The 25,854-nt window shown below is 40.9% G+C and overlaps 1 protein-coding gene across 1 annotated transcript; it reads right to left on the bottom strand.

Annotated features, from left to right (window-relative positions):
* Positions 1–1,730: 1,730 nt before the first annotated feature.
* Positions 1,731–25,854, bottom strand: LOC117401602 (receptor activity-modifying protein 1-like). Its single transcript, XM_034002351.3, has 3 exons — positions 25,366–25,854; positions 13,160–13,298; positions 1,731–2,680 (listed from the first exon to the last, which is right to left on the bottom strand). Exons 1-3 carry the CDS (start codon positions 25,421–25,423, stop codon positions 2,425–2,427), a joined length of 453 nt encoding a protein of 150 aa, XP_033858242.1. The 5' UTR covers positions 25,424–25,854; the 3' UTR covers positions 1,731–2,424.

Genomic DNA, 25,854 nt, shown 5'->3' with positions numbered 1-25,854 from the left:
AAAAATGATTGAACAATTTATGTTTGAAATGATTCAGTGATGGAGGATTGCTTATGTTTTGCATTAAGTCCACTTAATGTGATTAACAGGTTAATATGCCAGCTTCCCATTTTTGCCCAAGATGTTTACCATAGTGAAGATTTGGATAGTTTGATATCAAATTATGTTATTTAAATACAGCCCTGAAGAGCCATGGTTACTTGAATATATAGCTGATACAATAACCCTGACCATAACGCCAGCCTTGCCAATGGAAAACTGTCCCCTCGGGTCCACGTGGCTAATTTCACTGCATTCAAACCTAGGAGGTAAAAGGCAATTACAAAAACACTGTGCTAACCCTTTATAAGGGACAGCGTGGTATTTTGCCCTGCTTGACAGTTCACTCAAGTTGCCAGCAGCAGATGTGTTTGTTTTCCTCATTCATATTCACAAGCTGTAATCACCCGTGCGCTCTGCTCTGCTCCGCAGTGCTGCTGCTCTCTCGATTATATCCATCTGTCTGCTGTCAGAGATTTACAGCCCCTGCCAGTCCCTCCAAGTTATTTATACATGAGATGTCTGGGTAATAAGTCAGGCCATGCGGTTTGAAATGTGACCTTTCTGTGTGTGCGCCCCTGAACTCAGTGAAAGTAATTTCCCCAAATAGCCATTCACTTTTATTTGTTCTTGTTTTTAAAAGCAGCTGCAGAATTCATTCATTAAGGAGGGGTTTTACAACCAGAAGACGGAGATTCTTACCTGCTTTTCAGTCTGATTATCAACCAATAAAGCCTGCCACATTCGACAACATAAAAATGTTCCTCTCGAGGAATGAAACAATTTAAGAGTTCTAGTTTCTTGTGGCTTCTTGAGTCCAGTCCAATCTATCACCTTGTTCAAACCATGTCCCCAGGTACTACTATGAACACAGAGAGGTTCAGATAAAAACCTGACTGCTCAGTTCAATCATTAAGAACATGGCTGGAACAAAGACCTTGCCAGGAAGGGCCAGAGTTGCCCATTACTGAGGTAAGAAGGTACATATTATGAACATGTCCATGATATAAAAGCAGGGGTGCACAATTACACTCCTCAATTACACTGTCCGGAGCCCTCCTGCTCTTTTGTCCTCCTGTACCCTAAATGATTGAACTGAACCAATTGAACCTTCTTTAGGGTTTTAATCATTATTTAATGATACCTGTAAAACCTGGAGGAGATCCGGACCCTGAGGACATCAGATGAAGTCAGTATCTTATAGAGAAGCTGCACCTTTTCTGGTTCAATAATGTGATGTTTACTGCCTGAGCAGAAACCCCTCCACGAATGAGAAAATGAAAGCTTGGGCAGTCGGCTGCCATTGCCATCGGCCAACCCGCAGGGCCCTGTAATGTGGAATACAAACTGGTTTGTACACCGTGAAACAAGAGTTTCCCCCTCACTGCTGTGCTGCATGTAATCCATTTGTCACAGAGCTATTAACTACTTAGCTGTGAAATTGTCCCCGTTATCATCCAGATTGTGGAGTCAGAGTTTCCACACAGGCGTCTGCAGCACAACATCAGGGTAACCATCTTATCAGGAAGAGGATTGCAGAGGAAATTGCTTTACAATCCATAACCAATCTTTTTCTCCAGTAACACCCCCGCAGGACCTATTCCACCAGTTGTCATCTTGCAAACTATTGTGAAGACAATATACGCATACACACACACACACACACAAGGAAAGAAACCCCGACACAAATGAACAGGCTCTGGTGTTTTAATGTTTCTATAAGCTGTAATCAAAAGTTATAATTATTATTATTATTATTATTATTATTATTATTATATTCAAGCATTGGCACAGCAGAAATAACTGAAGTGAATTTTCAAATCTATTAATTTAGAAATTCTGATTACAGTTTAGTTTTTTGTTGTATTTATCCAGCATTTACGGAGACTTAGGCAGCACCTCAGTGCAGCTTGTCCTTTAAAATAGAATCCGACCAGGTAGTCCGTTGTTTGCAGTGTTGCTGAGACCCTGAATATTGTCCTTGTTAATCACTCATTCAAACATCCAGCTGCTGAGTTTATTATCCATGTAACAATACGGGCCACCATCTCCTGGTACAGAAAGGCGTGTCCTCAGAATTGGAAGGTCCACAGTGGGCTACTGCAGAGCTCTGGTGTTCATGTAATATCATCATTCAAGTTTGTATTAAAAAAAAAAAAACACATCAATGCATAATTATTTTTTTTCAATCTTTGCACCCAAATCTAGGATAGCACTGTCGACGAGTCTGCTGCTGCTGCTGCTGGTAGGGTAGGGTGGGCACCATTTGGTTAAGAAATGGTTGCCCCCACTTCCCTCCTCCCTAGCTGGAGGTGTCTTCTGTGGCTCACAGTCTCATCAAGTCGTTCAATCGGGTGTCTGTACTGGTAGTCGGTGGTTGGGTGCTTATATGATCCCTTCGCTGCGTTTGCTGCACCACACCACCAGCGCAGTCACGAGAAGTGTGACCAGGATGGGCACCACGATGAAAGGACCCAGGACGCTGTTGGGGGGATCGCTGAGGGAGCGGCCGGACAGCGAGCAGTTTCTGAAGTAGAGCTTGTGGATGCCGATGAAGAACTCGTCCACCAGCCGGTTGGGCCAGTAACACTCCAGCTTCTCAGCTATCAGAAACGTGCAGTTGGTGAGCTCGCCGTAGGACCTGCGGGGGGAGAAAAGTAAAGAACCTGTGAGGACAGATTACTTTGGAAACATCCATCCACTGCCTGTTCCAGTGATGCCATCCACCACTTCAAACACTATACATGTTCTGGAGAATGCCCTCGTCGGTGTTATTGCACATGACACCCATGTTATAAGTGATTGTGGGTTTTTTTGCAATCAAGGATACTTTCTTTGCTTCCGAATAGCTTCCGTCATATCTACCTGCCCGCTATCAATTTTTATTGCCTTTCCTGGAGAGCTCATTTGACAAGAGCAGAAATCTTTCTGTATCTCCATTAAGCTTTATGATGCCCCCCAAAGCTGAGTGACATTTTGTAAATGGCAGTAATATAAAGCTCCAGTGAGTTCTCCATGAATCTGCTTCCCTAGGGCCTGTTCTCTTAAACCCACATTTAAATCAGCAGACAGCTAGCAGTAAGATGATTGCTGCTTTTCAATACGGAGCCGATAGGCTGCAATTGGTCTGGGAGTTGCCAGGCTCTAAAGTGTCTATAGACGTCCATGTGAAGCTATCCTATTGTGTTCACAGGGCATTGCTTGAACTCTGCTGAGCTCCGTGTAAAAATATATAGTCTAGTAGCGGTCACCCACTGGGGCTATAAGAGCTTGGACATGCCTGGACATGCAGGCTAGAGAGTGTTTATTAAGTTGCTTTTCAGGACTTCAAGCAGAATGTGCTAGGTTGTGGGTTGGGGTGTTGGGCAAGTTCATCCCATTGATTTTGTATTTAAACGGAGGCCTGGGGATTGGTCCTGAGGTTTGGTGGCTGTTGTTCCTAAAGACTGAGCATTCAGGGTACATTGTGTTCTTCATGTTGGGTAGGCGTGCTGCCAAGTCAACAGCCATGACCTTGTCCACTAATCTCCCAGGGGTCAGGCTTCACTGGTCTCACAAGCACAGGGTTATCGGCATCAGCATTACTTCATGGTAGCTGTTTCAGCTCAATGTATAAATCCTCCTTCTTTACAAAAGGCAAGTATTGCACCATGTAGCATTCATAGTAGTAGTAGTGACACTAGTGGTTTTAGCATCATGAGTGACAGTCCCCAGGGGCAGATAAAAATAATGATTGCCTAATAAGAGCAACACAAGAGTAAAACTATGAGCTGTCTTTGTCCGAGCATTCTAGCATAGTATTATTTATTGAAACTTGCTGTGTTCAGATTTTGGGGGTGGTTTTCAATGCTTTTAACTGCACTGTGTAACTGTGTGCCAGATTTTCCAAAAGGATAACCACCAACTATCAAGTTCGCTGTCCCTTTTCCACATAACAACTGCTGTAACAAAATATACCTTCGGGTGTATAAAAGAGGCCAGATCACAGCTGTATGCTAGAAGGACAGAACGCTCGCCGCAGGATTCTTCACAGATTTGTACCCTAGTTTTTAACCCTGAGCTGCCTTGAATGGACACAGAGCCATTCTATATTTAGCGTCACATTACTGTATACTCTATTGAGTAAATCCTCATGTGTCCACACAGTGCCAGCCAATGGCGTATTAAAAGATCCCTCCCTAGGTTGAAGACAATAGATCCTGCCTCAGCCAATGTCTTCGTTGTGGGTTTGGCATGGAAGTCAATCAAGAGTACTTTGTGACATGTAGTACAAATCATTTAGGAACTGATAAATACATGTTCATCCCCTTGACTTAGAGGCAGTAACAACTGAGGAATGGTTATCATTTCAGAACCATTTAATACATTCCAGACGTCAGGTCAGTGCTGCCTGGCCGTGTTGATCCTACACTCATATTGACAGTGTTATGGCTGCTGTTGATGCTCTGCAGAGGGCTAGTTAATTTAGTTTCAGTATCTGAGAGCAGCCCACTGTATGCATGCTGAGTTTCACAGCCCCTCCTCTGTGTGAGGATGTCTTCACTTCAGGAACAGCTCTGCAGTCTGTCCGGCAGGGAGCACATGTCCTCCAGGACAGAATTGAGAGCCAAGCACAAGACACTGAAATGTGTTACCAGATCGGGACATGCCAGCGCCAGCGTATTGGATTTCCTGACAGATGAGACACTCATTCAGGATTAATGGGGTTTATAAACACGGGGAGTTTGTTTACAGCTTTTCTTCTTAAATTCCGAGATGGCTGAGCCGTGCTCCAGTATACTCCAGAGAGCTTCTCTTCATAAAGGTCTTATATTCCTAGTCTCCACCCTTCAGTGTGTGTACTCTGTTCATTTAGACAGGATTCTGTTGTTGCTTATCTACTTTACCAAAGGGATTTATTCACACAGAAGAAAAGTAAGGAATGGCAGACTCAGACACAAAAATTCAAGCTAACCACAAAATGTTTCACAGGCTAAATCCACATATAGTAAAGGACTTGTTAAATTTCAGTATCATTATGATACTTACAATAATTACAGTAATACTGGGAACTTTGTCTGATGTAAAACATGATTTTATTTGGTAATTTTGATAGGGAAGAGACATTTTAAATATGGATTTAATGACACACTGTGATTGAGTCTAGGTTTGATTAGAAATACTGTTCTGAGGTGTCTCATACTGTGACACGTGGAACTTCAGTTTTCAGTCTGCAGTTTAAGCCATTTAAGCATGGACCATTTATCACTGGTTATCTGCCAGGTTCTCAGTCATGAGGGACCACTCCTCCTGGCACTCTCCGTCACAGCCAGGATCAGTCTCTTGGGTAAAGGTACAGACTGTCCTTGCTGTTCCCATAGTAACAAGTGGGTGGTATAAACCTTGCATAAGGAAAGATCAGCTTTGTGGGAATCATTTTAAACATGCACTACCTCTCTGCCTCAGCAGGTTTCTCTGTGTTCCTGCAGCTCTGGGAATCTCATTTTAAACATGCACACCGCTCTGCCTCAGAGGGTTTCTCTGTGTTCCTGCAGCTCTGGCAATCTCATTTTAAACATGCACTACCTCTCTGCCTCAGCGGGTTTCTCTGTGTTCCTGCAGCTCTGGCAATCTCATTTTAAACATGCACTACCTCTCTGCCTCAGAGGGTTTCTCTGTGTTCCTGCAGCTCTGGGAATCTCATTTTAAACATGCACTACCTCTCTGCCTCAGAGGGTTTCTCTGTGTTCCTGCAGCTCTGGGAATCTCATTTTAAACATGCACTACCTCTCTGCCTCAGAGGGTTTCTCTGTGTTCCTGCAGCTCTGGGAATCTCATTTTAAACATGCACTACCTCTCTGCCTCAGTGGGTTTCTCTTTGTTCATGCAGCTCTGGCAATCTCATTTTAAGCAGACCCTGATTAGCACAAATCGTGGACTACGTACTGTTACTTTAGGTACAGTAGTCCAAGACTAATAAGGGTCTGTGAAACCAGCCTATTGAGTTTGAAATAAATCCCTAAAGAGAGTTCCAAATGTAGTCATAAAAAATCATTCCATGCTCTGTTTTTTCAATGATCTGATTTGGATGAAATTGAGTACACAAGCACAAGCTATATATTTTCAAGTAGATCCTTTAAACGTAAGTCATGTTCTTTCACAGGACACGAAGCAGATGCTGTGATGATGCTGTCTGGGTAAGGTACCCACTGTAGATACCAAAATACATCCGTTTTAGTGTGTCAAAGATTATTTAAACGTCATGATGTCTTTTAAGCCTCGGTTTTGATATCACAAATTGAAACTTGAAAACCGAATAGTTCTTTGAGACCGTTTGCGTAATGCACAGAACCCTTTGTGGCACAGTCCTCGAGCAGGCAGCTGTTTGTTAAGAATGATGTTCCATTTTGTTACTCAAGCTTCTTAAGGGGGAACAGAACCTTGAACAAGTGATGTGACTGGATGATACAGATGAATGTGCCATCTGTCAGCAGTGAACGAGCCCACAGGAGAGACTGCAGCTTTGCATACATCTCCCCGAACACTGGAAAAAGAACCGTGTTCGACAAGCAAGACTAAAGCATATCCACAGCCAGGAGCAGGGAGGTACAATCAATTAGGCACTGAAAAGTCCTGTCAGCTTACCCACCCATTTACAATTCCCAGTGCGTTGCACTGGCACGAACCACACTTCATTGTTACAACATGGATTTCATTATAAGAAAGTTGTATATAATACACAATTATAATTCCCCCGGTCAAAGCGTAATAAAAATAGTGCAATTTCCCTTAAATAAAAAAATACTGACTTTAATTAATAATACGGCCATATTGTATGTAAGAGAAAATACTGCAGGCAGAGGACATAATGAACCTGACAAAGCTGCTGTCAGGTTTAATGGAACAATTGTAACTCCTGCATGTGCACTCGCTTGAAATCCTCCAGAAGCTTATTTTAAGTCAACATGCATTTGCATTTTGAGGGTTTTAAATTTGATTGTAATTTATTTTCTATTAACAGACATTTGCCATGCATGTGCAATGCAACCTCACGTGCAAAAGCAGTTGCAAAGAGAGTCTTTACTGAGCGTGCTTATCCAGTCAGGAGACGCACAGAGCAAACGTGATAAACTAGGTCTGCTGCTGTCAACAGATATGCATGTTAACAATGTGGTAACACAGGAGCAGGATTCAGATAAAGCAGGAATAAGACTGGAGCTGTAGGAGGATTTCTTCACTGTGCCTGAGGGCTGTTTGAACACAGATCAGAGAAAAGCTTTTTCGTTTTGATTTTCCATTTTGTTTTTTCAAGAAAAGGATTTTTCTCTGCTGCTTTGCTAAGCTGTCAACCCACACGTTGTACAACAAAAGCTGAAAATGTAGTTCCCTTAATGAGGGAGATTTAAAATAGAGTCAAGCCACCGCTGAGTCTGAACCTATTAGAGTGCTAGCCTGCTGTGAAAATACATTAGGTTGTTGTTAGTTTGCAAGTCCCAGGCTAACTTCAGCTTCAATCTCTCACACTGACAGGGAGATTGGGATATCACATAATCTTTCATATACAGGAGGAACATGTGAGATCTACAAAGCGAAAGGAATGCATATTAGGGAACTGGCATCATTTTGTTATTTCTATGTACTTATGCCAGTTGGTTTGCTTTCTCTGTTTATAAGAGCAAGCATAAACTGCATACCACCAGTGACCTCTAATGCTCTTACTGTCCGTCAACAGTTGGTGCTATTTCCACTGGTCACCCAACAGCCCCCTCACACAACAGTAAAGGGATCGGCAACAGAGATCCAGAATGACTGAGACAAGACTTGCAAACCATTTGCGTGCTGGAGATCAAAATCGACGCGAAAGCCATGTAAAAGGGCCAGAAAAAGTACATGTGTCTGTGTTTTTAGTTGATGGACTCTTTTGGGATGCCCAAGGAACATTCCTTCCTTCAATGAAATCTCTGTGGACAGCTGACAGCTGACAGTTAGGCCATGTCCCATTAAGGATCTGTCAGAGGGCTCCTGCACCCCCTTTTACAAAGTCACCACTGTTCTTTGAATCTGCTCTTCTAGTTTTGACAGTCACATGGCTGTGTGCAAAGGGGTCTCAAGCCTTGGGGGGGACATTGCATCAGTTCTCAATAATAGCCCTGAAACGTGGTCGAGTCCTGGTGTTGACCTCAAACTGTTTCAACAAGCAACTCGCAAGACGAAATAACTTGTTACAGTGTCTCGTAAAACAAGTGCAAATGCACATAGACACTGCATTTATAGTGGTGTTCAGTTTTAAGTTATCTTCCCTAGACCTGCATACACATCTGCAGTGTTGAAAGAGTTAAATAAACAAACAATGAATTCAGATCATCGTAAATATGAAAACTAAACAACTATTCTGAAAAGCCTCAAGCACACCTCAGTTACGGTCTCTGAAGCTGGCAAAGTTTGTTTCTTCATTTTGTACTTGAAGCTTATATATGTAATGACCTTGATAATGAAGCTGACACTACACTGCTGTACTCTGTCATACTGCTGACCTCTGCATGTTAGAGTGCAGCGATACTGTTGGGCAACCTGCTGGTTTGGTGTGGATAAAGAAACACCCAACTAAAATGACACCAACAGTTAGCTGTGCAGAGCTGGCTTATGACTGTGAGCTGTGAACTTGTCCACCCCGAATGGAAGGTGTCTTTGAGGCATTTGTGAGTCAAGCGGCTTTAAGAGACCAGCAGAATGGTTCCTGGGTTGTGCCACGATCCCCCACACTGATGTCTTTGTTGGCACACATTTAACGGGTTGTTCCTTTAAGGGTGGGAATGTCTTGCTATCGTAGGCCTTGGAAGATTGTCAGCAGGGATTCACAATGTCAGCATCATCACAGGACCTGGGATAGAGAGTACACAAACAACACATCTCCCTGTCTCTAACTCTCTATCTCTCTGTGTCTCTCTGTGTCTCTCTATCTCTGTGTCTCTCTGTCTCTCTGTGTCTCTCTGTGTCTCTCTGTGTCTCTCTGTCTCTCTCTGTCTCTCTGTCTCTCTGTCTCTCTCTGTCTCTCTGTCTCTCTGTCTCTCTGTCTCTCTGTGTCTCTCTGTCTCTCTGTGTCTCTCTGTGTCTCTGTCTCTCTGTGTCTCTCTGTGTCTCTCTGTCTCTCTGTCTCTCTGTGTCTCTCTGTCTCTCTGTCTCTCTCTGTGTCTCTGTCTCTCTGTGTCTCTCTGTCTCTCTGTCTCTCTGTGTCTCTCTGTCTCTCTGTGTCTCTCTGTCTCTCTGTCTCTCTGTGTCTCTCTGTCTCTCTGTGTCTCTCTGTATATCTCTCTGACTCTCTGTCTCTCTGTCCCCTGTCGCTCGTCTCTCTGTCTGTCTCTCTGTGTCTCTGTCGCTCGTCTCTCTGTCTCTGTGGTCAGAGGGCTGCATGCATGGATAAGAGAACCGTCTGATCCTCAGCTGTGATGGGATAGAGATTTCAAAGAGACTAAATGGATCGGCCTTAGATCTGAACTAACAGAGAGAATGGAAAAGGCAACTGACTTAATTTTATCTTTGAGAGCGTTTCTGAGTCCTGCACCCAAAAGGCTTCCAGAATCAAAAGGCAATAAAAAAAATAACATATGGTCAAATCACGTTTGATTATTGTTAGTTATTTTATAAAAACTGCACAAGGTTCATAAATATATAAAAACTGTATGGGATATGCATGCCAAAACCAGCTCTTGCTGAATTTTTTGTATTTATTCATTTGAGCATCATATGTTGCATTTTAATTTGTCATACAGTAACACACTATGGAATCAATTATTATCACAACCATTCTTTTGTTATACCAGTAAGCATACTTTAAACAGTGCATAAAAATCCCTTGGCTTAGTTTGTATATTTACTAAGGCAGTAATAAAATAGAACAATGTGTAGTTAATTCACAGTGTACTGCTGCCTAGAGACTAATAGGAAAGCATGTTCCAGCAATGACAGCCGATCCTCAGGGGAAAGCCCAGGACAGGTCTGTTAGAAATGTTAAAACCACATTTTCCAAGCCAGCAAGCAAGAGAATGAAACATCTGGAAAAAAAAAAAACCCTTGTGATTGCCCCAGGGGGAGCCCTTCCTTCCCAGGCTGTCATGCTGCTCCTCTCTGAAATGCTGATCACTCCGGAGATCCGAGAGTGCATGACCTGGGAGATACTCTGCATTAACGCACAGTGCTTTCTAACTGCAAGAATTCATATGAGATCTGACCTAAACCTAAGCTATGTGACCAGGTGCACGTATAATGTTCCCACAATAAGAAACGCTTCTCTTAACTGTTTAACACCATCAGCACGTTATAATAAATCATTAAACAGGGTTACCTCATGCCGGCCGGCCAGAGCCTCTGCATAAATATTTTAAAGGAGCATTTTTCTACTTGCATGAGTTGTATATAAACCACTAGAAACCCCCCTGTGAAAAATGAAGGTAATTGGTAACATTTGTGTATGAAAACATGACACAAAGTGCAAAGGATTAGTAATGCAGAGTGTTCCGTCGAGACTGTGCAGGCAACACACATGACAGCATCGAGCTCCAGAGGCATGGAAATTGAATTCACTCCATATTATTCAAGTTTTAAAGCAGTTTCTAAAGCTGCAGTAACAGTAACGGACATGCAGATTATATACTATATTTGTTTGACAAGGCAGCATTGTGCATTGTTTAAACTGGCCCTGGTCCTACTGCTGAGTGGTGGTTTGTTTTGTAATACCTATGTAACTTGTTTGGACTCTTTCATTCTTTTGTGGCCCAAAGTGCCTTTGTACTGCATGTAAGCATGAAATGACAGCTCTGTGCCAGGGTTTTTCATGCTTCTCTATAAAAGGTATACCTCTCCAAAACGCCCTGCCTGCTGGTGTCTCCTTACAGGCTGGCGTTATGGCAGGCTCTGCTGTTAAGATCCTGGATCTCGCTGCACACAGGCTGAAATGTGACCCGCTCTAGAATAGCAGTTCAAGGCTATGCAACCTTCAGTATTAAATGTTAAAGACTGTCCAAACAGTCCAGAACAACGCAAGCCAAGCTCTCATCTCCACACAAAAAAGGACTGAGGGCAGAGCTTTCACCTTGCCAGCCAAGGATCCTGAGAGTCCCTTAATGAACTGATCCATCACCAGACACCTCCTTTACACAACATTCTACAGCAGCTTCCCACCAACCACAAAACGAAGACCTCATAACCTAATCATACCTTGAGGTAGTCATTATACACGCATGTTATTGCTTTAATAAGAGAACCTTGGGAATTGATTGATTGATTGATTGACTTTTAGCCTCAAGGTGGAAATGCAGGTGTTCTGCAGGAAAGTATTTTCTGTTTTGTACAAATCATGTAGTATAATATATCCCCAGGACTCAGAGAGGCACCTTCACGAAATCAATTCCCCCTATCTTAGTTCAAAGTTTTCAGATGTTAAAAATAAAGATTGTGGTATTGGGAGACACCCCTGCTCTTTGCACGCTCCTGCGTTCCTACGCTGTGTAAACAACACAGAGGTTTCTGCTATAAGCACAGGTAACAGACGAGGGCACTCATGGAATTTTTCCACTGACCTCAAGCACGAGTTCAGGACAGCACTGGAAAACAGCCCGCTGGGCTTAGCAGGGGAGGTCTTCATCATTATGCAATCAATTCATTTCATAATCAGCTAGCTTGCTGATGAATTGCTGTTAGAGAGTCCCCCACCCGCACAAGCCCCGCAGTGGCAGATGTTTTACTGCCCCTGTCAGCAGGGCCTCGCTGTAATGGCATGGTGTCAGTGGTATGGCATGGGATGGGGTATATTAATAGGAGAAACCCGACCTCTTTGGTGTATACTGATATCCAAGGGAAACCCCATTGGGCAGTTTGTGTGATCATTTAGATCCAGTTTGGGCTTGTTTAAAAATCAAACCATTGCCTTACAGTCAGGAAACCTAACTCTAAACTGCCGTTGTCAAATGAAGATGCCCTCGGAGTGTAGCTGGAGACTTTGGAAGACATGTAATGAACTTCCCGGTTGAAATATTGCACACAGCTTCACAGCATGTAAAATGAAATGGTGGAATCCAAGGGCATTTGGATGTGCCAATTTGCTCTGCAACTAAAGTTTTAGAGTGAGACATTAATACAAATTATATTATAATTATCTTCATAAAGGTTTACCACAGTAAAAGCATACTAAAGTGCAAAAGCATAGGTAAGCATTGTAAATAATAGTGAGGTATAGTAAAGCATATTAACAAACTTGACAAACCAGGGTAAATGCACAGTATAAACATGGGGGAAATTGCAAAAATACCATGGTAAACTTTTGTTAGGGTATTTAAGAAATGATAATACAGTATCTTTACTTTCGTTCTTTATTATGAGGGCTTACCCATTGCCAGTTTGCATCTTAAAGGAGTGCATACTGATGTATTTTTGTATTTGCTATTACATGACTATGTTTTAAACTTTTGTTTTCCAGGCAAACTTACATTTCTTACAAGTCAACAGTGTAATAAAAAGGTATGCAGACACATTACTGATTTGTCAACAAGGTCTACATATAGCTGTTGATTTAATTACTGAAGTAAGACTACCCCGAGTGTTCCACAGATGGAAATACTCTAGACATGCATGCACTGCTAAGATTGTGAAACATTTGGTATGTAAAGTTACCCCAAGGTTAGAGCAGACAGAGTCTAGGTCAGTTGAACAGACCACAGTATCTATTTTTAAATCTCTCACCTTTATTTTTTCTTTTTTTCTCTATTTTACAAAATAATGTGTATCGGGTTAGGGTTAGGGTCCGTGGTTAGGACATCCAAAATGACATTGGAGTAACTTAGTTTAAAGAAGACCACAAAAAGAGAAGAGATCAAATTAGAATACTTTTTGTGGGCACAGTTGGTATTCTTCATTAGCATATATCTGTAATGTTTTACCAAAGAAAATACATGTGAACCAGTGGAATTTACTGAGCAATTTGCATTATTCTATTTAAAAAAAATAAATAAATTTGGTGAATCAAATTACATTTGGTGAATCATTTGAATCAAATACATATGTGTAAGTGATCAGGATTTGACAACGACTTAGATGTAATTATTTACTACTACTAAAACTACACCTACAAGGGAAGGGATGAACTTACCCGACTGTTTCCTCCCATTCGCACCAGTAGCGCTGCCCAAGAGCGTCCATATCAAATTTAAACTTGCTCAGACAGTACTCCTCAATGGCGTGGCTGTAGAAGGCTTCGTCACAAGCAGTGACGGAAATGAAATGATGAGCTGCAAAAACAACAACAGATAGAACAAATAGAGCAGACGTGGTAATGCTTTACGGCCAATTCAAGCAACATTATTGTACATATTAACTAACATTCAAATAGTTTATTTAGACTAATAAGAAGCAAGCACTTATCAAATCCTAACCCTTAACATTAGCTCAATCTGAATGAGGGCTTATTTTAGACCTGATGGATTGCCAATCAGGATTCAGGTATCAGATAGAGCAGTGCATATCTAACCCTTTAGACACCCTTTAAACAGGCTTCAAATTATATATATAGCATTTATATAGTGCTTTTTATACAAAAGTATAGCAAAGCACTGAACAGTACATAGCAGAAAAAAAAGAACAAACCACAATACATTTGTATAGCATGTCACACATGCAACTGTCACAGTCAGACCATTTAAATAACATATTTAAATAACAGTATACACATAATACAAAAGCAGCGATTTTAAAGTTACATTAAAACCCACTAAGATAAGAAAGCCATTTTATAAAAGTGTGTTTTCAGTCTTGACTTGAAAACTGTAACGGTCCCAGCTTCTCTGACAAACGAAGTCAGAGCATTCCATAATTTAGGAGCTCTACAAGAAAAAGCCCTACCTCCCATGTTGCTTTTGTTAACACTAGGAATAACCAGCAGCCCCGCATCCTGTGATCTCAGAGTGTGGTTTGGAAGATACAGGGTCAGTAACTCCTGCAAATAACTAGGTGCTAATCCATTCAAGGCATTGTAAGTTAACAACAAAATCTTAAAATCAATTCTATACTACACAGAAAAAAAGTGCATTCCAGTAATCAATTCTAGATGAAACAAAGGCATGCAATAGTCTTGGGGGTGTTTATGGGCAAGTGAATTTGTAATTATGAAAAGTTGTTTTTACATTGTTAATGTATAATTGTGTTACTTTTCTGTAATCGCAAGCCCCTTTCTAAGTTTTACGCTTGAAATGTGCAATACTATAATAAACACATTGTTGAAATCTGATCCGCACCCCTTCTTTTCAAAGCCACACAGCCACGTTTAGTTAGAAGATTTGTAGGATTAATCAATACAAATATCAAAGGGTGACATCATAGAAATGTTTTAAATGTCTTGTTAAACAACTACAATGTCTGAAAATCATCTGTAGTTAATTGCAAAGCAGTAGGCACCAGGAGCCAGGAGGCTGTAGTGGTGTCATTCCCAAAACACACAGACAGCACAATCGTGAGAGGTGTGGGCCTGCAGGAAGATGAGGGGTTAATCCAGGGACCCAAAGAGCTCAGCTGCTCTCGCTTCTAATTTTACTGAACTCCGATCACATGAGTTTGTTTTTTAACCTTCCATCATTACACATTCAGTGCTGACATTTTGAATCCGGAGACAGCACGGTGTACCTTTGCAATGCATGTGTGCTGCATGCAAGCACAATATGCTGTGCAAGAACAGATAGCGGGGCTGTTTACAGACTCATACTAAATACTCAGAGCAAATGAAGCCTCAAAGCAAAGAAGTAAACGCTACATGGCAGGTTTCTAAAAGTTTTTTTTTTATGAAAAGAATCTCCCCTCGAGACATTTAAGAGCTCTGTGGCATGCTGCTATCAAGTGCTCTATTCATTACTGCAGAATATGTCTGTTCAGCTCACATGACACAGCATCAAAATGAACTGGCCATTTTCAGTGATCCCCTAAACAAATCTGGGTGAGACAGGTGTATTATTCATTCACATTTGCTGTTGTGACAGCATCATTACTGTGAATTAACTGGAAAAAGTCAGTACTTAGCTCAGCTAATATACTGTGCTAAAGAGTTAGAATGTAGTGCAACACAAAGTATGTAGCATTTTTGTTTACATAGCTTTCAGATTTTAACCATTTGCTCCTTGCTAATTTCAAAAGCTGTATTCTTAAGGAATGCGTGTTGTAATTTGAATGCGTGTTTCTTGTACAGTGGCTCGTTGAGGCCATCAAAAAAACAAATCTTTGTTATGTCGAGATCACAAGATCATTTATCCCAGGATTTCGAGAAAACTAAAGCCATTACTTCTGTTTTCCTGAGATCATGTATCCCAGGATTTCGACAGCACATTATAATAGCCACTTGCACAGTGACTTGACAAACAACAACACGACCGAGGCAGAGCTAGATATTTATATATATATATATAAACAAATCACTTGACATCAGTATCAGCCATTGGTTTATTTACACACGTTTTATATGAGCGTAAACAGTTCCAATACATCAAGCAACAGGCCACTGCAAACATGCAAAACGTGTTTCATGAAGTGATGTTCATTCAATAGGAAATGGCACTTGAAACAATGTGTCACAGAGATTCCGTTGTATTTATTTGTGATGTTGATCAGCGCTCAGGACAAGCTTATCTGAGAAGAAAGCAGTCCTATACATATACTGTACAGCACCAGAGCTGCTTAATAACAACAGCAAAAACAGAGCAGACCAAATCAGAACCTAGGTGAGGACCCTGAATACATTTACTGGAGGAAGGAACTTTTTTTCCTGAAGTATTTCCCCGATGTAATCTATTTAATACCTGACATTTGAACTTTTCAATATCTCTAATTAGTCAGGAAGACTAGCCCTTCGTCTAGCTCACTAAGCTAGAACTACAGCAGCCTCAGAGCTGGACAGTTATATAGAATATATCCCTTAACCAAGTGTATGATATGATTCTGTGAACTTGATTGATGGTTAGGGTTAGGGTTAGGGTAAGAGGTTAGGGTCAGATGTACCTGGTGGTTTGATATGATTCTGTGAGCTTGATTGAGGGTAGGGTTAGGGTAAGAGGTTAGTGTTAAATGTTAGGGTCAGATGTACCTGGAGGTTTGATATGATTCTGTGAGCTTGATTCAGGGTTAGGGTTAGTGTTAGATGTTAGGTTCAGATGTACCTGGATGTTTGATATGATTATGTGAGCTGATTGAGGTCACAGAGGTTAGGGTTAGAGGTTAGGATTAGGGTTAGTGCTGTAAACTAATTTGTTACCTCCAACAAATAATAGTCTTTTAAATGAAGAAATTGAAGCACATTTAAAGAATGAATCATCTGGCCCCTGTAGGTTCCCACCACTCTTTTGATTTGTAAAATCCTACCATGCATGAGATATCCCTCTTGAGTTGAAGCATAACTCAAGAAGGATATAATGGGGGGGGGGGGGGGTTGAAAGGCCAATATTGTATTTCTTTAAGTGAAGAGTTATGGATAAAGCCAAAACTCAAAACCTTTCACCTGTAAAGCATGATTGTTTGTGACAGACTGATACTGCCTCAATGAAACAATGACAGTGTGCCAGACAGTTAAGAATGGATTGCACTAGAAATCAATACTCTACTCGTGGGACCAACGCACAAACAGCTCATAAAGGGGACTTCAACTGAAAGACTTACTTAGAGATTCGGTTTGCTTTAATCAATGGGAAAAGCAAGCAGTAAATATTACAATATGATATACAGTATATATATATATATATATATATATATATATATATATATATATACACACATACTGTATCTGTACTCATTAAGGAGAAGCGCCATGCGCCAGCATGAAATCCCAGTCTCTACAGTGCATGTCTTTCAAAGACTTTCTTTATGTGCAGGGGGCTGAGGCAGCACTGATAGATAGCTGGTGCTGATGCATAGTAACATGTACTGACAGTTAGTACGTAAGCATGCCTTGTTTTCTCTCAACTGCTTTGGAAAATGGAAAATACATAATCCCCAAATGAAAAGAAACCGATTCAGATGTGGATTCAGATTTCAGGAGAGGATCATATCCAGCAATATCAAGTGAGCACAGACAGGAGTAACACTTAATGCCAGTCAATACAAGCTATCTGAATGGACTGATTGATTCTAACATGCTTTGTTCGAGCATGGAAACACTCACCCACGTGTCTGTGTGTGCGTGTGTGCGTGTGTGTTTCTGCTGTAGACTGATAACATGTCCTGCTGGAGGACAGTTCATTTAGAGATAGCTACCACTATAGAGAGAAGCAGGACAATCTGCCATAGGATTTATCATGGACAGCTACCTACTGTATAGCGGAGCCTCCAGCAACCAGAAGCGACTCCAACTCTGGATACAATTATAGCTCGTTTGGAAGAGGCTTACACGGGGGGGATAAAGGATAAGCTTCTCCTCCACAAATCCTTCAGCGAGATCTCTCTTTGTGCTTTTCATCCCCGAATGTTTACCACATATAATGCTTAGCGGAGGGAGAAAGAAACCCAGACATGCTGCTGCCAATCAGCGTTAAACAAAGCAGTGCACGTGTCATCCACTGACACCACCTTGTAAGTGGTGCCAGTGTGCGCAGAGAGCAACAAGCAGTGATGGGCTGCGTGCTCTCAATGCCGGCAAGGGAGCTCGACTCGTCATGCCAACTGGGTCCACCCTGGCATGACTAATATATGTTCACACTGCACTGTGGGGTAATGGAGGAGGTCAGGGGAGGTGAACGATGAGCAAGCAGAGCAGATGGAGATGAGGCACAGAAGGAGGACGCATGGTAGGTGCAGCAGAGTGAGCTCTCCTCCCCACTGAGTGCATTTACAAACTGAATGAGAAGCCATGCCTCTCCCTGCAACTGCCCTGTGCAGCAGCAGCTTCACATCCTGGAAAACAGCCTTTTTTTCTACTGCATCGTCGAGCAGCTGCCAGGCAAACGCCGGTCAAGGGAGCATGTTACAAGTGAAGCACAGTTGAATGAACTTAAGAGGGTCACTAGCCAAGGATTTCAAACCAATATACAGTGCGTCTCGTTTATACAGCAGCATCTTCACAGCACAAGTATACCTGCTGCACGGCTCAGGAGCCTGCTGTACTGGAAATGGATTTATAGTGTGGTGGCAGTGAAAATAAAGTCTAGCAATCTACACCACTAGAGCAAAAAGATTACTGGGGCTTGGTATTAATAAGAGGTGAAAAGGTTTTTAAAGGACTAAAAGCTAACCCACATTGTTAAACTAGATCAACTAGCTATCTTTCTACTCTGGAATGTAACAGTGGGCTTACAAATCATTTTGAACAAAGGTCCTTCCCATTAAAGTTATGTCCCATTATTCATGCCCATTAGCGTGAGCAAGCCCATATAGTAAACACATTCAAACTGGCCCATCCCTGATCCAGATGCCAAATCAGTATGTCTACCCACTTTATAGAATAAAACCATCTGAGCAAGACATGATACAGAGAGCAATACAATGAAAAAGCTGAGCTCATTATCCACAGCAATAATATACAGAAAGTTTTGTTTCAGTGAGAAACAAAACCAGTCAGCCAGAAAGAGGAAGTACCGCAATCCAGGAGCTTCGTAAGAAAAGGCTTTTTACAAACGACCTTGTTTCGAACAAAGGAAACCTAGAAACAGTTCTAGAGCTGATCAGAGAGCATGTGTGGAATCAACAGGTCATTCCTGTTGAAGAGGAGTGCGTGCCTCCATTCATTACCTTGTTGATAAAACACCTCATTCCACAACACACCAGAAAGCATACTGATTCGAATGATATTGGACAGTTATCCCCTATTTCCACTAGCCATGCTTGGATGCACCTCAGCTAGACCATCCAGCTGAGGTGTAGCTAAAAATGGTTGCCTGTGTATCCACTGCATTTTCTCATCAGAGGTCAAACAGCAGTCTGTGACACACAGCATGCTGGGGTTCTGTGGCTTTTCAGAAACAGATCATTTGTGAACATTAAGGTTGAAAGAAGTCTTGTTGCTGTTTTCATTTTTGTTATTTTCGCCATTGCTGCAGTGAAATCCAAAAGCACACTGACATTGTGTATCATGCTACATAATGACACTTCCGCCTGGACCAGTTGGGACTCATCGGGTATGAGATACCAAACTGTACCATCGCAAACCGGACACACTGAGCTGCACCTCAGTGTAAGTGGAAACGCCCTGGACTGATAAAATAAAACTGGGGCAAAGTATTAAAACAGGATGAAGGGGCATTTATAAAATCCTCCTTGTAAGTAGCTATAGCCTTTTTTTGGTTTAATTCTCCTCTTGTTGTTATGCAGAGGGAGTTTAGTGTAAAACAGCCACGTACCTTCCAATGATGAACTGTCGGTTCAAGTAATGCATACATGTTTGTATCTTTTTCAATAATCAAATCAGATCATTTTGCAAAGAAATAAATAAATGTCATCTCTGTGGATGTTGTGCCACGTCTAATTAATTACTTTTGTCTACAGACGGGTATATAATTGAATGTGTCAGATACTAAACCAAGGGTAAATATCGACTGATTCTCTGTCTCTTATCTGTTTTGTCAGTCCAATATGACAGCCGCTTCAAAACGCTGGGCAGCTTATGATACATTTAGACAACAGCTCTAACCCCAAACTAAATGTGAGATTTCTATTTATGTCTTTGAGCTTTGTGTTGTTGTGTCCCAGAATAGATTGCAGAGCATCACATGGGCCTCCTTTCTCTTCGTGCAGTTCAGCTCAGACTCTGAGCAGCAGGCGGAATGGGACTCCCTGTTGGAATTCATCAGTGAGCTTGACTCCCTCAGGAGCTCTTCAAACCTCAAAAGCTACCACACTAGTGTGACCTTGCCTGTTCATGACTGCTGTTTCATTTCTGTGTGGTGCCTTGAGACAGAGCTGTAAATACTGAGCTCAGGCCTGCTGAAGTAAGGTGGCTGCCTACTCAGGGTGTCTCTGTCACTAGCTTGCATTGAAAACACAGATCATGCTTGAGTGCACTATTTCAATGTGCACTGGGTGCAGACTTAAAGGAATCGTAGTTTACAAAATAATTGCATATCTCTTACATGCTGTGCACATCTGTTTGTTATATACGTCTCAAATGTGCAGTTTTGAAAGAAACACTCATCAGCCACTCGGAGGAGAATCATTACAAACTCCTTCCCTTAATGACTGACATGCTTTCAGTCAATGCTTTGACCCAAGTGTAACAGATTTCCATGAGAACTGAGCACTTCCTGTCGTAATGTAGAACCACAGATCACATTTTAAAACTCATTTGAGATCTACAGTGTGTAGCCAATTGAAGTGCGAAACAGGCCTGATCGCGGAATGATTTAGTTAACTTTCATCACTTTAAACAGATGAATGCATTCTAATGAGATTTGGAACTACAGACATTTCAGCAGCACCTTGCAGCATGCTATGTTTACAGAAGGCCCGAGGGGAGCATGCTGTTGACATGGAAAGTGATCATTCACTGTTCTGACAGCAGAACAATGAGTTATTATGACTTTGTGATGTCAGAAGAGTACACAATGGCTTTTCTGTTTGTTTTTGTTTTGCATGAGACAGGTTGCCATTATAGGTACGTTCCATGGTTTGTTTGTTTTCTTGACGGTAAAACGTTCAGCTTTAATATCTACACTATAGATACTATTTCCTATATCTTTTTGTCTGCTTTCGTTGTTTGTCTCGTCATCTTTTCTTTCAGCGTGCAGTTCCCTGTTAGAAGGCTGATTAGTATCTCCATTCCCATATTCCTTTATGATCTTGCACTCCTAAAATTCCTCTTTCAGTCTACCGCACAAATTCAGTATATCTTGCAGCACCAATTCAGCTTCATTCGTTTTCATGAGCATGTATCTACATATTTAAATAGCTATTCAATTTAGTGTGCATTCCTCAAATCTTGGTATGCATCCAGAACACTAATGAAAATTCCTGTTAACCGCATTTCTAAGCTAATTTTGTGTTTACTCAAGTATTAAGATTCAAGTGGAAAAAACAAACATCCAATGAAGAGATTCATATTCGCTTGGGTTGAATTAAGATACACATAATGTTGCTTATATAATACATACTGCATAATATTAAACAGTAAAGCATATAACTGAGCATATGCATAGCAACCTAGCACCCATCATATATATATCTTGAAGTTATTAGGAACATACACTTACGCTGTAGTGATTCTCAGCAAAGGGAGGGGAGGATATCCGGAAGCAGAACCCCAGGTCCTCAGAACCTCCACTGAGATCTTTACTGTTTCTCTGGTTGCTCTTCAGTTTCTAAGTGGTGTCTGGGTTAGAAGGGTCACAACATGCTCAGACACCATTGGGAGAACACACATGTGCATAAGTGTCAACCCAGCCTCCACTCTATGCCCTCTATCAAAGTCCTGCTCTCTCTTGCCCATCATACCTGACACAGTTTTTTCGACAGTGAGATGCAGCTTCTATATATTACAGAATACGTGAGAGACTGCTCATTTGTGGCAAGCAGACCGGAAGCCCTTTCTAAATAGGTACTTCAACACTGGAGAGCAATCATTCAGGTGCCTGGAGGCTTTAGCCTTCAGAAGCTTTTAGCTGAGAAAACTGCCTGTCACGGAAAACAGATCCTTTTCAAGAACACATTTTTTCTATGCGATATGAAATGCTCAGTTAGAAATGCTGCTGTCTGCAACCCACAGGCAAGGGTCCCGTCCACAAAGTTTCCATCTGGACTCGTCAGGCACCTTGACCAGCAGTGGTCACTGAACTGACTTGAGGAAAACGACCCCAAACCAACCTTTCACTCGAGCTGCCTGGGAGCATGAAGACCAATGCGCTCGTGGGCTTGAGTAGGACTGGAACCTCATGATGACTCACCCTGCGCTACAAACAGCCATGCCTCCACAAGGTGACCCACTGGGGATCTCTGCTTGTGCTTTGATCTGTTCAACACACAACTCCCGTACTTCTTGCTATTCTTATATTGAGTATGTGAAAGGATTTCCTTTTTTCTTTTTTCTTTTGGTAGGGATGCAGATTTTCACATGCTAATGGGTTGGACACAAAAAAGCCAGCTGAACAAATAGAGGCAAGCAACATCCCCAACAGCAAGAGACAGGTAACAATCACACGAGGAAACACAATGGAATCTGAATGAACCAGTCTGCCAAAGAGACTGGCTCATTTGTTGCTTCCTATTCAAGGAGTGCCTTTCATTCACTTTTAATTAAACAAAACAGCCAACCATTCACTCTTTACAGTATAATGCTTAAGAATGCATAGCCCTTTTATTAAGTTAAATAGGAGATCAGAATCTATTTCTGAAAATGAAAAAATCCTGCGCTCCACAATTCTCATGAAGGCTGTTATAGGATGGGTGAGCAACTTTGCAAATGTCTTTGCATCAGCTAGTTTATATCAGACAGACACGGCTTCACAATACGATTTCTTATCCTCTTTAATTATTCATATTTAACTACACATTATAATAATAGTATAGCATGGTGTAAGAGACCAGCTCACTTTCACCTCACTCAGTCTCTTCAGTCATTCTGATCTCAGATGGCATGGGTATCACCGTGCACTGTACAGCACCCTATACAATATTATTCTACTGAGGTAAAGTGCGCTTGGATGCCACACCAACACCAACACTAACGCGCAGGGATTCCAATGGCATTTCATCCTACGCCAGCTCTGCCTGACCAATTCCGCCAAGGCAGCCACTGTGTACAGTACATACAGACCTCAGCAATGTAGCACCTGCTTCGGTACCCGTGCTGTAGGCTGACACTGATCACGGAGAAGCTTTTATTTCAGGGTTTCTGTTTCACGCAACATCCCCGTCGTTAATAACAGTTTACAGACGAGCATTTCCAATCCAGTGCGATGAATGACATCGACAGCGACAAAACTGCCAACCAGGTGTCAACAAATGAACGCAGCATTAATGCAATTAGCAGGTGCGCCAGGCATGACTGAATCGTTTATTCTGACGGCAGCTTTGTGGATTGGATATATGAATGCACTGATCCGTCACTCAGTACCAAAAACATGTACACAATCGATAGGGAAAAAACACCTTATAATAGCATGTCATAAAAAAATAACAAGTCACACAATCAAACATATTTTAAACAAGTCCAAAATGTGGATGTGTGCATTGCAACACTGGAAGCAAAGTCGTCTGAATAAAGTCTCTTTGTATCAAATGAAAGCTGGAGTTCTAAGGGAATCAATAGAATAGCAAATTTAATAACAACAATGCATTCTCTTCACTATGCAATTTAAAAGAGAAATACAATACTGATGCCACTGAAACCAGCACATATCTACTGGTTAAAAAGGCTGTAACACATGTGCTCGGTTCTGGTAACATTAACCTTACACCCACTAATGTTGAAATATTTTAATTTAACCTTCTTAATCAAAATACATTAGTAACTAAACTTTATGCCATAGAGACTCCCATAATAGTAAATTCATCACAATGAATAATAAGCTAAGGAAACGATGGGTCTGGATATTAAAGACTCTCTCAGATGAGAACCGCCATAGAGTTTAGAGTAACATCACATGTTATCCTAATGCACAATGCCAATTCTGTTTAAATTATTACGAGTATGTTATACCACTAAAGAATGTATACCTGTGGCTTCAGGGATTCAAACAAAAGCTGAAGATGTGGCTCTGATACAGGATCCCTGATACATGCAATACGGAATTGCTACCAATTAGAATCTGAGTGGGAAAACTTTGTATCCCATATTTCTAACATAATAGATTCTGATATTCAATTATCAGCTCACTTCAAATTTACACCTCACTGCTTTCACAAACAAAACCACTTCAAAAACGAATCCGTTCCTCTCTTTTAGTTGCAAAGAAAGCTGTATTACTGTCCTGGAAAGACTCCAAGCCACCTGCTCTACAACCAAGGAAGAATTTATTGTTAGATAATATAAACTTAGAAATAACCCCCTACTCTTTAAATAACCAACTTGACAACTGTAAAAACATCTGGTATAAGGCATCAACTTATCTCACTAATACTGACATTTATGAATAACCCATGTTACTATCTGCATATTTATACTAGATTTATATTAACTCTATATTGTTATGAATTATAATGTGTTTAAGTAAAGGGTTGCTAATATGAATTGAACAGGATGTAATATCTGCATATTATATATTTTATTTATTTATTCGTTTATTTTATATATATATATATATATATGTGTGTGTGTGTGTGTGTGTGTGTGTGTGTGTATAATATACAGTATGTATTGCATGCATGGATATTTATTGTACTGCTTTTGAAAGTATAATATATATATATATATATATATATATATATATATATATATATATATATATATATATATATATAAACCTCTCTTTGTGCCCATCTGGAGCTGTAGACTCCAGCAATGCGAAGGCTTCCTTACCAGTATGATGTATTGTGACTTCATTGTGAATAAAGGGTTGATGAAAACATACATAAACAGTTCTTCAATCTGGAGTTTATTGTAGCTACTGAAGGAAGAGGTACTTATAAGTAAACTAAAAGTAATGTTGCAATGGGTGGTTGTAATACAGTATTAAATAGGCTGTGTCTGAAGATACATACGCTATGTGCGATTTACTGGGTTGAAAATTCAAATGCGCTTCATACTGTATCAAAATACAGCGTGGCGCACCTGCATGCGCCATTCATAAATGCGTCCGAGTGCTTCTACCAAAACTGTACCTGCAAATGAAATACGGCAGTTTCTTACTCCTCGAGTACAGTACAGATACTGTGGAATACATTAGTCTGTGTTCATAAAGCATCTAAGTGTCAGTCAATGCATAAGACTACAATACTGGCAAGTGGGGGCTTCATTAGTACGCCATCCTGTGTCACGACAAAGACTGAATCACCAGAATGGTACACACACTTAAAAATAAATAAATAAATAAATAAAAATAGATAATAAAGGATTTCTACAGGCTCTGGCTCATCTGCGCATGGCTGAAGTGCAGATAACCGCACAAATGAAGAGTTGTGTAAGATACCGACAACAATCTTAATTTATTGAGTCATTTGAATTTGTATGATGTGTGTATGACTAAATACAGCAATGGATAACTTCAGATGTCACACCGCAAAAAAAAAATAAAAAATATATAAAAATCATACTATAGGCTAGTAATCTTAGAACTATAACTATAATTTCTGAACGCTGAAAATGAAATAGTAGTCTATTAATAATAATAATAATAATAATAATAATAATAATAATAATAATAATAATATCGTATTTTTATAGTCTATGCTAAAGTAACTTACCTATTACAACCCAAACAAGCAGCTGCCGTGATGTGACCGGCGTACGGTCCAATGCCATGATCGCGTTTACTGGGTTTTGATTGGAGTATTGTATTAATTGTAAAAGTTGCAGGTCAAATACCGAATCCAAAGCGACAGTGGGCTGTCAAATCCATGAGCTCCGGAAACCCAAAGAAATGCAAAGCCGTCATAATGCCACCTTGCAGAAAACTTAATTTTAAATAAATAAATATGCGGTATATATTTTTTTCATGAAACCAGAGCTGCGAAGAACGTGAACAATAAAACCTTCCTCCTGTTTTCCAAGAAATTTCTCTCCTTTGATGTACTGCCGCAGCTGCAGCGCTCAGAGTTGAAAGTGCCTTTGTACACTTTCATTAGACGCTACATTCCTGTCGCTTTGGACAGAGAGCAGCTCAGTTTAGCGTTCACCACAAACACCAGTGAAGCTTGTGCGCTCACTGCCTAAGCGCTGGGTGGTTAGCTTTG

This window comes from Acipenser ruthenus, chromosome 10 (genome assembly GCF_902713425.1).
Source record: "Acipenser ruthenus chromosome 10, fAciRut3.2 maternal haplotype, whole genome shotgun sequence".
NCBI classification, from domain to species: Eukaryota; Metazoa; Chordata; class Actinopteri; order Acipenseriformes; family Acipenseridae; genus Acipenser; species Acipenser ruthenus.
Note: the sequence above shows the minus strand (reverse complement) of the source record. Positions and strands in the feature narration are given on the sequence as shown.

What these genes read in the sequence shown, in the direction of transcription:
- LOC117401602 (XM_034002351.3), bottom strand. Translation starts at nt 25,423, where the DNA reads ATGGCATTGGACCGTACGCCGGTCACATCACGGCAGCTGCTTGTTTGG. An exon ending in GCTTGTTTGGGTTGTAATAG is followed by an intron (nt 13,299 to 25,365) that starts GTAAGTTACTTT and finishes TTGTTTTTGCAG; the next exon opens with CTCATCATTTCATTTCCGTC. An exon ending in GAATGGGAGGAAACAGTCGG is followed by an intron (nt 2,681 to 13,159) that starts GTAAGTTCATCC and finishes CTCCCCCCGCAG; the next exon opens with GTCCTACGGCGAGCTCACCA.